At 34.1% G+C, this 14265-nt stretch overlaps 1 protein-coding gene across 1 annotated transcript; it reads right to left on the reverse strand.

Moving 5' to 3' along the window:
- Positions 1-3864: 3864 nt before the first annotated feature.
- LOC111139990 (olfactory receptor 11L1-like) lies at positions 3865-4806 on the reverse strand. Its single transcript, XM_022492384.1, has one exon. The coding sequence runs from the start codon at positions 4804-4806 to the stop codon at positions 3865-3867; it is 942 nt and encodes a 313-aa protein (XP_022348092.1).
- Positions 4807-14265: the final 9459 nt, after the last annotated feature.

Here is a 14265-nt window from a genome sequence, read left to right on the forward strand (position 1 = left end):
TTTATTTTTTAATGTCAAAATTTACATGTTTTTATCTGCTTTATCCATTAGAAAAAGAAAGCCCTGCATCGGGCTCTCTACTCAGCAGGGAGTCTGCTCCCTCCCCCACCCCTTTTGCCTGCCTCTCTGCCGCTTGTGATCTCTGTCAAATAAATAAATAAAATCTTAAAAACTATATATAAATAAATACCAGTTAGTTAACATAGTTAACATAGCTTCAGGTGTATTTTGAGAGAGAGAATGCGAAGTCCAGCAGACTCGCTGATGAGCACAGAGCCTGATGTGTGGTTTAATCTCACAACCCTGAGATAAGGACCTGAGCCAAAACCAAGATTCAGCACTCACCTGACTGCATCAACCAGGTGCCCCACTTTCACCTCTTTTATTTAATGTGGTAATGAAATTCCTAGCCACAGTATCAGACTAGAGAAGAAATTAATTAATAAGGAAAAAAAGTAAAACTTTCACTAGTTGTGGATTATATGGTACTATATAAAGAAAACCCTAAGTACCCTACCAAAAAACTACTAGCAAAGATGAATGATTTCAGTAAAATCACAGGGTAAAAAAGAAAAAAAAATAATAATAACATAGAGAGATCTGTTATAATTTTATATGCTAATAATGAAGTATCATTATCTGTATACAATGGAGAAATGACAGTCTTTTCAACAAATGAATGGGAAAACTGGACAGCTACATGTAAAAGAATGAAACTGGACAACTTTTTTACACCATACACCAAAACAAACTCAGAATAGGTTAAAAACATAAATGTGCTACCTCAAACCATCAAACTCCTAGAAGAAAAATTAGGCGGTAATTTTTAGACATAGTCTGTAGAAAAATTATTCTACACATGTGTCTTCAAACAAGGGATACAAGGGCAAAATAAACTATTGGGACAGCAACACTTAATAAAAAGTCTTTTTTAAGATGTTACTTATTTATTTGAAAGAGAAAGAGGGAGCACAACAAGGAGAAACAGACTCCCTGTTGAGCACAGAGCCTAAGATGAGTTATGATCCCAGGACCCTGAGATCAGGACCTTAGGCAAGGTAGGATGCTTAAACAAATGAGGCACCCACATACCCTTAACCAACTGAGCCACCCATATATCCCAAAAGTATTTTACACGGTGAAGGGAACCATCAACAAAACAAAAAGTTAAACTTTTTTGAATATTTATAAATGATATATCCAATAAAGAGTCAGTATGCAAAATACATATTCAAATTATAATTATCATTTGACTTTTACTTTGATATTTTCTGATTTTTTTAGACTTAAACTCACATCTGCATTTTGTTTTATTATGCTGTTATACTGCTTGATGATCACCAGCAGGATAGAATTTGAGTTTCCATGATAATTTGCTTTAATGCATCCTACTGGAAGGAAATGTGGCACTCACTATTATTACTAGGATTACACCTTTCCGATGAAACCAACTTAGTTGCAGTTATTGAAAGTAAGAATAAAGAATTTATGAAAATATAACAATGGGATGAGAATGAATGAATTGAATAAGCAAGCTTCTTCTATATGTCTTTAAATTGCAGTGGAGTAAGTAACATACCCTCCTTGATGAATGTCTCAAAAGCACCAATGGGCTCTGGTTTGAAATGGCATTAAAAAAATAATCCAGTTAGAGCTTTGGGATAACTAGCATAATAAAGAAAGAGAGGATTTAGATATATATTCTGCCAAAAATTTTGGATTTGAAAATATTACTATATTAACAAGATAAAGGACCATCTGTCCAATTGTGGATGGTTAAGAACATGTCACAGAAAATATACCACTTTGGTATATTTTTTATTTTGAGTTGAGGGCACTTAAGAAACAGAATATGCAGGAAGGGCTCTCTGACTTCCCTCTTTCTCTCTCAAATGAGATAACACTTCCTATGAAAGGTGCACACCCTGTCCCAGGAAGAGAACATTTTTATCATTGCAGAGTGGGAGTTGAGGTCAAAATGCACCTGTAAAACAAACTTACCAAAATAACACTTGTGTCACTTTCCAATAATTTACTGATCAAGACTATTTGTCTTGTCACATGCCCACTATTTGTCATTCTTGGTTTAAAAAGGTTTATAAGCTTTTGGGCCAAAACGCTTATTCAGATTCATTTACCTTTTGAAGACACCTATGTCCATATGGAAATTAGCATTTACTTTTCTTCTGTTAATAGGTTTCATGTCAGTTTAATACTTAGTCTTAGCCATAGAACCTAGGAAGGTAGGAGGAATTCCTCCTCTCCTACAGTAGGATGGCATACAAAACAGCAGTGCATTGGTACAGAATGTTTTTCTGTTATTGTGAGAGTTTGTATGTAGCTTTTGATATTTTTGTGGAAAAGTAAGGGTTAGAAAAAATGTTGATGTATGGCACAAGTTTTTAATTTATATGTACAGGTAATTTAGACAATATTTTACATCAATATGCTCTGTTTTAAAAATAAAAACTAATTAAGAATTCAAGAAAAACACACTTTTGATATTACTAGAAAATGGCACATCAAAGTTTAAGAAAAAAATTTAAGCACTGGCATTTTTAAGAAATTCTTGATTTTGCTATATGCTTTTGCCATTAAAATAGATTATTTAAAACTTTAGTTGCCTAGAATAGTGCCTTTAGTAATATAATCATCTGCATATCAGTCCACTAGGGATCTTGTTGAGCTTCATACTGTCATTCAAGAGGTCTGTGCTTAAATAAGCCTTTCTAACTAAGCTCCCAGATTATTCTGATGCTTCTAGTGCACTGATCACACTTTGAATGAAAATATTTTAGGAGGTGATCAAATGGAAAACACTCATGCTAAAAAACTTAAAAATATGGACATTGGGGAGGGTATGTGCTATGGTGAGTGCTGTGAAGTGTGTAAACCTGGTGATTCACAGACCTGTACCCCTGGGGATAAAAATATATTATATGTTTATAAAAAATAAAATTAAAAAAAATATATGTATTTCCCTTAGCTCTCTTGTCATTCCATTTCTTACTGAACTGTATATTAATATTTGAAAAATGTAAAGATATTTCATTAAAATAAGAAGCTAAACAGTGAAGGAAAATCTAGTTTGGGTCCCTTTTTGCTATTTTTTTCTTCTCTCCTTCTGTGTTAAATTAGTTTATTTAGCTTGAGTATTTTATAAAAATCTAAGAGAGCTGATGCTTGTTTTACTATGATAGGTATCCAGTTACTGTACTCTCCAGTTCTAGGTGTTTTTTTTTTTCTTTCTCCCTCCACATCTTGATCTTCTTACCTCTGCTAATATTTTGAAATTAAGTTATCAAGAAAAATCTGAATTATCTAGTATTTTGCTATTTTTCCAATGAAATTTTCTACTTCTATTTATATGAATAATTTTTTAAAAAATCTAGTTTAAATGAGTGCTGGCTTATTATATGTGTTTAATACATGTTAATTTAGAAAGTTATATTCAGGGTCAAAATTATATGTTTATAACAGCACAACTACCAAATGGAGTAACACTGCTACATTCAACAAAAACAATCTTTGGTGCATGGATGTTAATGAGGTATAATTATGAAAATACCTAACTGAACTATGGGCCTAAACCAGCCTATTTTCCTATTGTGAATGGCTTGTGGGCAGGGAGCTGGTGTGATTTATCTCTTTATTATTACGGCATTGTACTGATATTCTTAAACATAGTAATTACAGAATATCTATTGTAGTAGAATTCAAACAAAAATGTAAAGTACAGAGAATGGTCCATATTAGCTGGTATCAATTTCATAATATAATTTTCAATAATTACCTTTTACAAGTGAAATTTGGGAATCCATTATAAATTGAATATTTTAGAGTATCTCTCAAATCATTCATATATCATGCTAAGAGCAATTTCTTTTGTGCTAGAGCTTTTCTGAGAGCTTTCTTCACATCTTTGTTTCTCAGGGTATATATGAGAGGATTTACCAAAGGGGTAACCACACAGTAGAACACTGAGATGACTTTGCCAATAGTGAAATTGTACTTGGCTGGAGGGCGAACATAAGCAAAGATAATGGTGCCATAATAGATAGAGACCACAGTGAGGTGGGAGGCACAGGTGGAGAAAGTTTTCTTCCGAGCCTCCCGGGAAGACAGCCTGATTATTGTCACCACAATATGCCCATAGGAAGACATAGTGAGAAGGAAAGAACTTAGAATCACAACAGAGCTACAAGTGTAACCCAAAGCCTCCACCAAAAATGTATCTGAGCAGGAGAGTTTAAAAATTGGGTCTGAGTCACAAAAGAAATGGTTGATCTTCTGGGGACCACAGAAGTTTAGGTGGGAGATGAGTATGGTCGGTAGGAGAGGAGCAATGAAGCCCCCAATCCAAGATCCAGCTGAAAACCGCAGGCACAGCTGAAGACTCATGAGAAGTGAATACCTTAAAGGGCTGCAGATGGCCAGGTACCGGTCATAGGCCATCACAGCCAAAAGGATGCACTCTGTAGCTCCCATGGAGAAAAAGAAGTAGTACTGGGTTATACAACCAGAGACAGAGATGGTAACAACCTGTGAGAGGCAGGTGGCCAGCAATTTAGGCACTGTGGCTGTGGTGTACCAGATTTCTAAGAATGACAAATTTCCTAAGAAAATGTACATGGGAGTTTGGAGGGTGATATCCATGAGAACAATGAAAATGATGAGGGTGTTTCCCATGAGGGAGAGCAGATACACAGTGAGAAATATCACAAACAGTGTGACCCGCAGATGGAGAACACTGGAAAACCCAAGCAAAATGAACTCTGTCACTTTGGTTTGGTTCGTTACATCCATATTTCATCTTCTCTGATCTGGAATAAACCAACAACGCCTAGAATATGGCAGATGAGCAAGAACGGAATAATTTTGTACTCTTTTATTTCATGATAATAGACTCCTAGTAATAATAAAAGATAATGACTGGCAATAACATAGTTAGTTCTTTATAACATTTTCCATGGATTAGCTCACTTGATTTACAAAATAAATCTCCAAAATAAATAGTCTAATAATCCACTCCACAAATGAAACAAAACAAAACAAAACAAACAAACAAACAAACAAAAAAAACAGAGTAAATTGCTTTCTAATAGTCACACCACTTAAAGTGGTAGGGTGGAGTTTGTACCCATGTAGGTTGTTTTAAAAGTTCAAAGTCCAGGGACACCTGGGTGGCTCAGTCAGTTAAGCATCTGCCTTTGGCTCAGGTCATGATCTCGGGGTCCTGAGATTAAGCCCAGTATCAAGCTCTCTCATCAGTGAGGACCCTGCTTCTCCCCACTTTCTCCTCTTCTTGAGCTTTCTCTCTCTCAAATAAATAATCTATAACAATTTAGAAAAAAAGACAACAGGCCAAGATAATATATAAAATGTGGCTATTGGAAGAACATGGCATTGTTTCATCACTGAGGAATTAACATCCTATGGATTAAAGGACAGCAAACTTAAGGCAGAGGCCACTGGATGGGGGAGACAGGACATTTAGAATGAAGCTCCTACTCCATACCAGTTGCTTTATAAATGCAAAGGAGTATAAACACCTATAATTTTAACTTTGTGACCCTCCATTACATGCTATCATTTAGGTTTTGGTAAAAGATTAGTACATGAGTTCTCCAGAAAACAAAACAAAACAAACAAACAAAAAGAATAGAATTCAACATCCATATAGAAGACTTGTTTGGAGGGGGAGATGAACCACGAGAGACTATGGACTCTAAAAAACAATCTGAAATTTTTGAAGGGGTGGGAGATGGGAGGTTGGGGGAGCCTGGTGGTGGGTATTATGGAGGGCACGTATTGCACAGAGCACTGGGTATGGTGCATAAACAATGAATTCTGGAACACTGAAAATAAATTAAAAAAAAAAAGAAAGTAAATCAACATATTTCTGGGTAAAAAACATCGCTCTGGGATCCATGTAGGACATGGATATTCAGATACTGAGAATGAAGGCAAGAAGTGTAGCACCTATGCGTGGGCCTCAGAGGCAAGCCTAGCAGCTGCAGAAAACTTCCTGGAGGAAATGGGTGGACTGTGAATGCAGGCAAAATCTGCACAGGCTATGAAGAGGAGAGAAGAGGGTAGAAGTCTGGAAGGGGAACCTGTGGAAAGATGTGCATTATAGGGTTGGGGGGTCTATTATTGCTTGTGTGGGTTGGTGAAGAGCTGACGTACTGCTGGGATGGGATTCATCCTGGCTCTATTCCTCGGTCTGCCAGCAACGAGCTGCTGGCCACTGGGCCAAGTTTAGAGGTGTCCAGCTTTGATTTTCTCTGGAGATGAATGGTCTAGAAGAGGCCAGAGTCAATAGCCTGGAGCACAGGGTCTGTAAAACCTTAAAGAGTGATTTGCTTAAAAATATGTAGCTACCTACCATTTGCACTGACATGAATGGAACTGAAGGGGATTATGCTAAGTGAAATAAGTCAAGCAGAGAGAGACAATTATCATGGTTTCACTCATATGTGGAATATAAGGAATAGTGCAGAGGACCATAGGGGAAGGGAAGGAAAACTGAATGGGGAGAAATCAGAGAGGGAGACAAACCATGAGAGACTCTGGACTCTGGGAAACAAACTGAGGGTTACAAAAGGGAGGGGGAAGGGGGAATGCCAAAACTGGGTGATGGTTATTAAGGAGGGCTTTTGTTATGATGAGCACTGGGTGTTATATGCAATTAATGAATCATTGAACACTACATAAAAAAACTAATGATGCACTATATGTTGGCTAACTGAACATTAAAAAAAAAGGCAAAAAAAACAAAAAAACCCTTGTAACTGATACAGCGAAAGTAAGATGTAAACACAGCTCTTCATTGACCCAATGTCTTAACCCCATCCATGGTGGTGGTGTCCCATCCACCCACTCCTCCCACACTTGTATAGAGTCCAGATGCCAAGGTAGTGTCCAGTGAATGCCTCATGGGTGACAGTCTCCTGTCATAGTGCACTGGAACCACGTATAGGGAGCCACTCACCAGATCATTCACAGCACCATCCTCTCAGAAATTTCCTAGTAACAGAATTGGCCAGTCCTTCCCTGTAAGAGTTGCCATCACATCCTAATGCCAGTTCTTAGGCCCCCTCTCCACCAGCATGGCCCCAGGTTGTCACTGAAACCAGAAGTAGTGCATGAAACCCACGAGAATGACAAATCAGGAAATGAATGATACAAGAAGATGTAACTCTCATGGTGAAAAGCAGCACTGAGGCTGATTTTGCTACTTCTTATTTGTTTATTTTTTGAATCATCACATTCACCAGTATTTCTACAGTGGTTAGGAACAGTCAAGCAAATAACTTCAAAGTCAGAAATAAATTTATCCTTCAATGGACATAAGATGAATTTTCATAGCTTGAACATTGAGAAGGCTTACTTTATGTGAGGTATACCCAATTATCAAATCCTGAAGTGAATAAAACACTACAACTACAGTTATTTAAATTATTCTTGCCAAATTTAAGAAAAGATAGAGAAATCCTGTTTGTAGAGAAACAATGTATTTCAATGGGTTATTCCATTAAGGCTAAAATATCAAGACAACAAAATAGAAATTAGGGTAGAGAAATTATTAGTACCCATAATAAAGATGTTCCTTTATATGTAAATATATATATATATATATATATATATATATAATATCCAAGTTAAACATTATGGGATTTTGGATGATAAAATTCTATTGAAACTTGTATATACTTTTTATGCCACAGCATTAATTGCCCCTGTAGGATATTTTTTATCCAGTAGAATTTTTAAAGATATATATATATCATAAAAATTACTAGTTATACCTGGTTAAAAAGTCAAGTTATGTTAGTATAGAGGAAATATTTTACTCATCCCATTAAACCAACCTGTGTATATTAATCTCTTAAAATCCTAACATTTTTTCAACAAAATAAAGTTTCATTTTTTGGAGGCTATACCACTACTCAAAAAGGTTTTGAAGAATATCATGACAGCAATCATTGTATAATTTATAATTTAAGAAAATTTTGGAGGAGAAAATGGACTAATTTTAAATATGTATTTTATTGATTTTCTCTGGTTCCATAAGAAAAAAAAAATTGGTATTTGTATCATTTGTGTATGATTAAGTGACCAAAGTAAGTTTTCTTGCCATTATGAGTAAGACATTGAATGATTCTTTTCCTCCTAGCATTAATAGTAAGAAGAAAAAAATAACTACTTAGAAATAACACATATAGATGTTTCAAAACAGAATCATATGAACATTATTAAAAAAAAACACTTTTCTTTTCTTCTCTCTTTTTTTTTTAATGTGACAATCATCTAATACTACTTTTAGCTAAAAATATGGTTATAGACTCGCTAGATGTGTATAACCTTAGGAAGAAACTGGATGGTAGAGAAATTAATTTTAAGCATTTAACACTTTTATAAAAAGAAAATAATATTTAAATATAAATAGGATCATATGTGTCTATCTACCTAGATAGATAAATTAATTTGGCGGTTTTAATTGATAAGCTATAGTTTCTCATCCTACATGCCAATGAATGTTTAAGGAGGTATATTGTCTTATATTAAAGTAATAATCCAAAATTATTCAAATCCTCTTATGTAATAACCACATTGCTCTCTAGAAAAGCAAGAAATAACATGGATTATATCCCCCCAGATATACTCACAGCATATAATCTGTTTGATTATTTTTCAGAAATGGAATGCATTAGTTAAATTTTCTTTAAAATCTCCTTTTACATCAAGGCTATGTATTAGAGAATACTGCATTTAATTAAATCATAAATGAAATTAGCTAAGGAATTTCCTCACTTCTGTCATTGGTTGTGGCATACCATCTGTGCTACAGATAAACACTAAATTTCTTTCTTTTTCTTTTTCTTCTTCTTCTCTCTTTTTAATCCCTGTAGCCAGGATGAAGGGAGAACATGTTCTGAACTCCCCCTTGTAAAGAACAATTAGAATTTCATCAGCACTGAGCCTTGGAAAACTATCTTCTACCTTGAGACATATACAGATTCCCTGAGGATTTTTCTTTAGTGAGGGTCAGAGTACTCTTCCCTTGGGGCTGAAAAAAGTGTAAAGCGGCTATGGAAAGAATTTAAAATGTCTTCATAGTAACTGAAAGAAAACCCTACCAAGTGACTCTTAGCTGCTGCTGTCCATGATATTCACTCTTCCAAGTATGACTTTAGATTTGTATTCCTCAATATTAAAGCCACTATAGACATAGTCAGAAGACAGTACTCTATAGCATAAAAAATATAAACAGAATTGAAAAACATTCCTTTCCAATGATAGAACTATACACTAAGCAAACAAAACAAAGCAACATTATTGTGACAATTTTTAACAACAAATAACTCAACTAAAAATCATTTACTCAATATGTGTGGAAAATCTTATTGTCCAATATAGTAGATATCAAAATTGAGGCATTTTGCAAGATTTATTTTGCAGAAGCATAGTGAATATGTGCATAGTGAATATGAAAGTCTGGCAATCCTTGGTGTCAGGAGAAAAATCCAACCTAAAGACTAAATAAAATAAATCTGAATTATATCCACATATATGTGATGATAAGGGAATTTATAAGTTTGAACTAGTTCAAATTATTCAAATAAAATCATGTTTATTTGGGATATTGTTTTATGAACATTGGTTATTTCATATCTCACATAAAATAAAACTATATTCGTATGCATAAATGTCAAATACATCCAACATTTATTCATTGAAAAGAGAAATCTTAAACCAATTTCTGTCTGTGAGGAAGTGAAAGTCACCAGGAAATACATAAATAATGTATGGAGACATTGTGCAGTAATGTGAGATTTCGGTTTCATATATTGACAGGGGCATATTTAATAGTAATCATATAAGAATTCCATATACCAAGCAAATATAAAATGTAGATATATCTACTTGATATCTACTATATTGGACATAGCAAAGTCTATGTGTGGTGGCAGACAACATTCCCAGCATGGAATCACAGTCCTTGGTTTTAGAGGGGAAAGAGAAGACCTTCACATCATTACAGAGAGGAAACCAAAGACTCACATATTATTGTGTGTGCTTATTCAAATCAGTCAGGAGATTATTTGAATGATATATAAGGTGTTTGTCTGACTTAATTTGCAGTGCAGATTGGAAGATCAATGGACATTACTAAAAATTATGTAATAAAAAATAATAACCCATATGCCTTGGGAAAATATTACTAGTTAAAACAATGGAGTTAGGGGCGCCTGAGTGGCTCAGTGAGTTAAGCCTCTGCCTTCAGCTCAGGTCATGATCTCAGGATCCTGGGATCAAGTCCTGCATCGGGCTCTCTGCTAGGCAGGTAGCCTGGTTCCTCCTCTCTCTCTCTCTCTCTGCCTGCCTCTCTGCGTACTTGTGATCTCTCTCTGTCAAATAAATAAAAATCTTAAAAACAAAAAACAAAAAACAAAAACAAAACAAACAAACAAACAAACAAAAACAATAGAGGGACAAAGGCCAGGAGAAAATGCCATGGGAAACTCACTGGGAATTTAGGACATTGGAAAAAGCCTTTCTAAAGCTTTCCAGAAGCTTTCTAAATCCCTACATGAAGGGGTGTCTGGCCAATGCACATTTCACTCATGGTTTTGGCTGAGATCATGATCTCTGGGTCATGAGATTGAACCCCACATGGGGTTCTGAAGTGAGTGCAGAGTCCCCTTGAAACTGTCCCTTTCCCTCTGCTCTTCAGGATCATGCTCTCTCTCTCTCTAAAATAAATAAATCTTTAGAAAGCTGCATGTGCGGGATGCCTGGGTGGCTCAGTTGGTTAAGTGGCGTCCTTCGGCTCAGGTCATGATCCCAGTGTCCTGGGATCGAGTCCCACATTGGGTTCCTTGCTCGGCGGGGAGCCTGCTTCTCCCTCTGCCTCTGCCTACCACTGTCTGCCTGTGCTCATGCTCTCTCTCTCTCTCTAACAAATAAATAAATAAAATCTTAAAAAAAAAGAAAGAAAGCTTCATGTGCAAAAAATTAAAAAAATAAATAAAAGAAAACCATATGAATGCTCAGAAAAGACTGGAGAAGGTCCAAAGCTTTCACCACATGCAGATCACTGGGATCAGTGCAATGCTATCTAATTGTTGAATAATTAGTACTCAAGCACAGAGCCAATATATAAAGACCAGAAGAGTTGCCTTTAGTATATATATTTTCTTTTTTTTTTTTTTAAACTCTTCTCATCGAGTTCCTGGAATAGGAATGAATTTCTGTCAATATGATAGATATATGCAAACTAAAGTGAAATAAAGCACAGATATACAGTGACCATAAACTACAAATAAATGCATATCAAAAGTAAATTGGAATGGTACCTAAATAAATGGAGAACTAGCACCAGTAGCAGTTTAAAAAAATAAAGAAACCTTAAAAAGGGATAATCTTTTTAATGTGCTGTTGGATCCTCTTTGCTAGGATCTTGTTGAGAATCTTAGCACCCATATTCATCAGTGATATTGGCCTGAAATTCTCCTTTTCAGTAGAGTATTTGCCTGGTTTGGGGATCAAGGTAATGCTGGCTTCACAGAAAGAGTCTGGAAATTTTCCTTCTGCTTCAACTTTTTGAAACAGCTTTAGGAGAATAGGTGTTATTTCTTCTTTGAAAGTTTGGTAGAATTCCCCAGGGAAACTTCTTGTGTTACCAGTTATAAGGGGAAAATATCTATTACTTACAAAATAATAAAGATGTATACAAAAATCAATCCCAAAGGAATGAAATAAATTGACAGATATTCCTGACAGAGCCCAGTTTTTGAAATGACTAGAGGGAAACTTTAAAACAAATATCTAAACTATGCTCAAACTGCTAAAGGAAACTCTTGTAAAATTAAAATTAATAATAATAATAATGATAATGATAATAACAGAAACCAGGAAAATTACATATGTGCAAAATGAAAATATTAACAAAAGAATGGAAATTTTAAAAATTAAGTAAAAATCTAGAGCTCAAAAGAATAATAAAGTGAAAAATTCACTATTAGATTTCAAAAGCAGATTTGAGCAGATAGAAGAATCAGGAAACTTGAAGATACTATTAGTGAATATTAACTCTGAAGACCAGAACAAAAATGATTAGAACCTAAGAAACCTCTGAGACAACATCAAATAGACCAGCATCCACATTACAGAAGTATAATGAGGAGAAAATAGTGGGAGAAATATTATTTGGAGAAATAATAGACAAAATTCCCCATGATTTGTAAAAGACACAAATCTACCAATTCAAGAAGCTTTAGAAATCTGAGAAAGAAACTGAGGGTTTTGGAGGGGAGGGGTGTGGGAGTTGGGGAGCCTGGTGGTGGGTATTATGGAGGGCATGTATTGCATAGAACACTGGGTATGGTTCATAAACAATGAATTCTGGAACACTGAAAAGAAATTTAAAAAATAAAAATTTTTAAAAATAATTAAAATTAAATTTAAAAATCTGAGAAAGATAAATGTAAAAATTACTTCATCAAGTCACATTCTAACAAAACTGTTCTAATACATAAAGACAAAGACAAAGAGCCAAAGACAATGACTGATTTTATGAAGCAAAAAGCAAGAATCAAATCTTTATGTACAGGGAATTCTACACAAGATTAACAAATAGCTCCTCAGAAACTATGCATTATAGGCAGTGACATGGCTATTTAAAGTGCTGCAAGAAAAAAAAAAACATTCAAAATTAAATTTAATATCCAGCAATATTGCCCCTGAAAAATAAAGGAGGAAGTAAGACATTCTCCTATAAATAGTAATTGATATTGTGTTACCAGTAGAATTTTCTTATAAAAAATGCTAAAGAGAATTCTTCTGATCAAAATTAAAGAAACTTGACAATAAATCAGTGTTGTGTAGAGAAATTTAAGTAATTTAATAATAGTAAATGCATGAGGGAATATATAATCAGCATTACTATGTTTTTAGTGAGTAACTACAATTTTTGCATATTCACAAAGGAAACTGCCAAAAACATAAATAATATTACTAGTCCACAACCCACAATCTAAAGATATATATATAATCTATATCTATATCTATATCTATATATGTAAATACTGAACAATATCAGAAAAGTGGAGTGAACCTATGTAGGAAAACTGCATTTATATTATTAAAATTAAGTTTGTACAAAATAAAATTTGATTGCTATGATTTTATAATGAGAAATATAGCTTTAATAGTAAAAAAAGGATATCAATAAAATATACACAAAAGGAAATAATAAGATGAATCAGAAATCCATTACACAATATAAAAACACATATGTCAGCAGTTATAGATGAAATGAATAAAAATCAGGCAAGACATACAGTAAACCACCAATGAACAAATAAAAAAATAGCTATATATACAGTAATATAAAAAAATCATTAACCACCTAAAATTAATTTAGGCAGATAATGAAAGACATGAACACTATTATAAATTATTGTAGAATTAAGTTAAATAATGCACCATAATTAATAGAAAGATCCCATGTGTTCCTCAGAAGACTTAATATTGTTCACATGTTACTACTCCTTAATCTACAGATTCAATTCAATCCCTACCAAATTCAAATAGTTCCATCTGTAGAAAGGAGATAGCTGATCCTCTATCACAGGGAATTGTGAGAGGCCTCAAATAACAAAACAATCTTGAAAAAGAAGAATAAGTCAGTTTTTAGTTTCAAAACAATGTAATGACAGAAGGAAAAATATATACCATTGGGAGAGAATCAATGTATCAGAAAAAAACACAAATATCTATGGCCAAATGATTTTTTTTGAGAAGAATGTAAATTCCATTCAGTGAGGAAAGATTTATGTATTTAACAGGTGACATTTTGACAGCTGAATTTTTAAATGCAAAAGAATAATACTGGCTTTCTACTTCACACCACCTACAAAAATTAATGCAAACAGATCAATGACCTAAATATAAAAGCTGAATACATATAACTCTAAGAAAGAAAAAAAAAGAAGAAGAAAGAAAGAAAGAAACCCAATACTTGATGGTCTCAATTTTTATCATGGAATATCTGATGTAACACCACATGTATAAGCTACAGAGGAAAAATGATAAATTGGACTACATTAAAATAGAACATTTTGTACATCAAGATAATTTTCTGGAAAAGGAATAGACAACATACAGAAAAAATAGACAACATACATAAAAAAAATCTGGAAGATATATAGCTGATCATGTTTTAAATCCCAAAGATACAAATAACTCATGCAGGGG

Source organism: Enhydra lutris, unplaced genomic scaffold, assembly GCF_002288905.1.
Source record: "Enhydra lutris kenyoni isolate GAN:26980312 unplaced genomic scaffold, ASM228890v2 scaffoldscaffold141, whole genome shotgun sequence".
Lineage (NCBI taxonomy): Eukaryota > Metazoa > Chordata > Mammalia > Carnivora > Mustelidae > Enhydra > Enhydra lutris.

Coding starts and splice junctions, on each gene's coding strand:
- LOC111139990 (XM_022492384.1), bottom strand. CDS start 4,806: ATGGATGTAACGAACCAAACCAAAGTGACAGAGTTCATTTTGCTTGGG.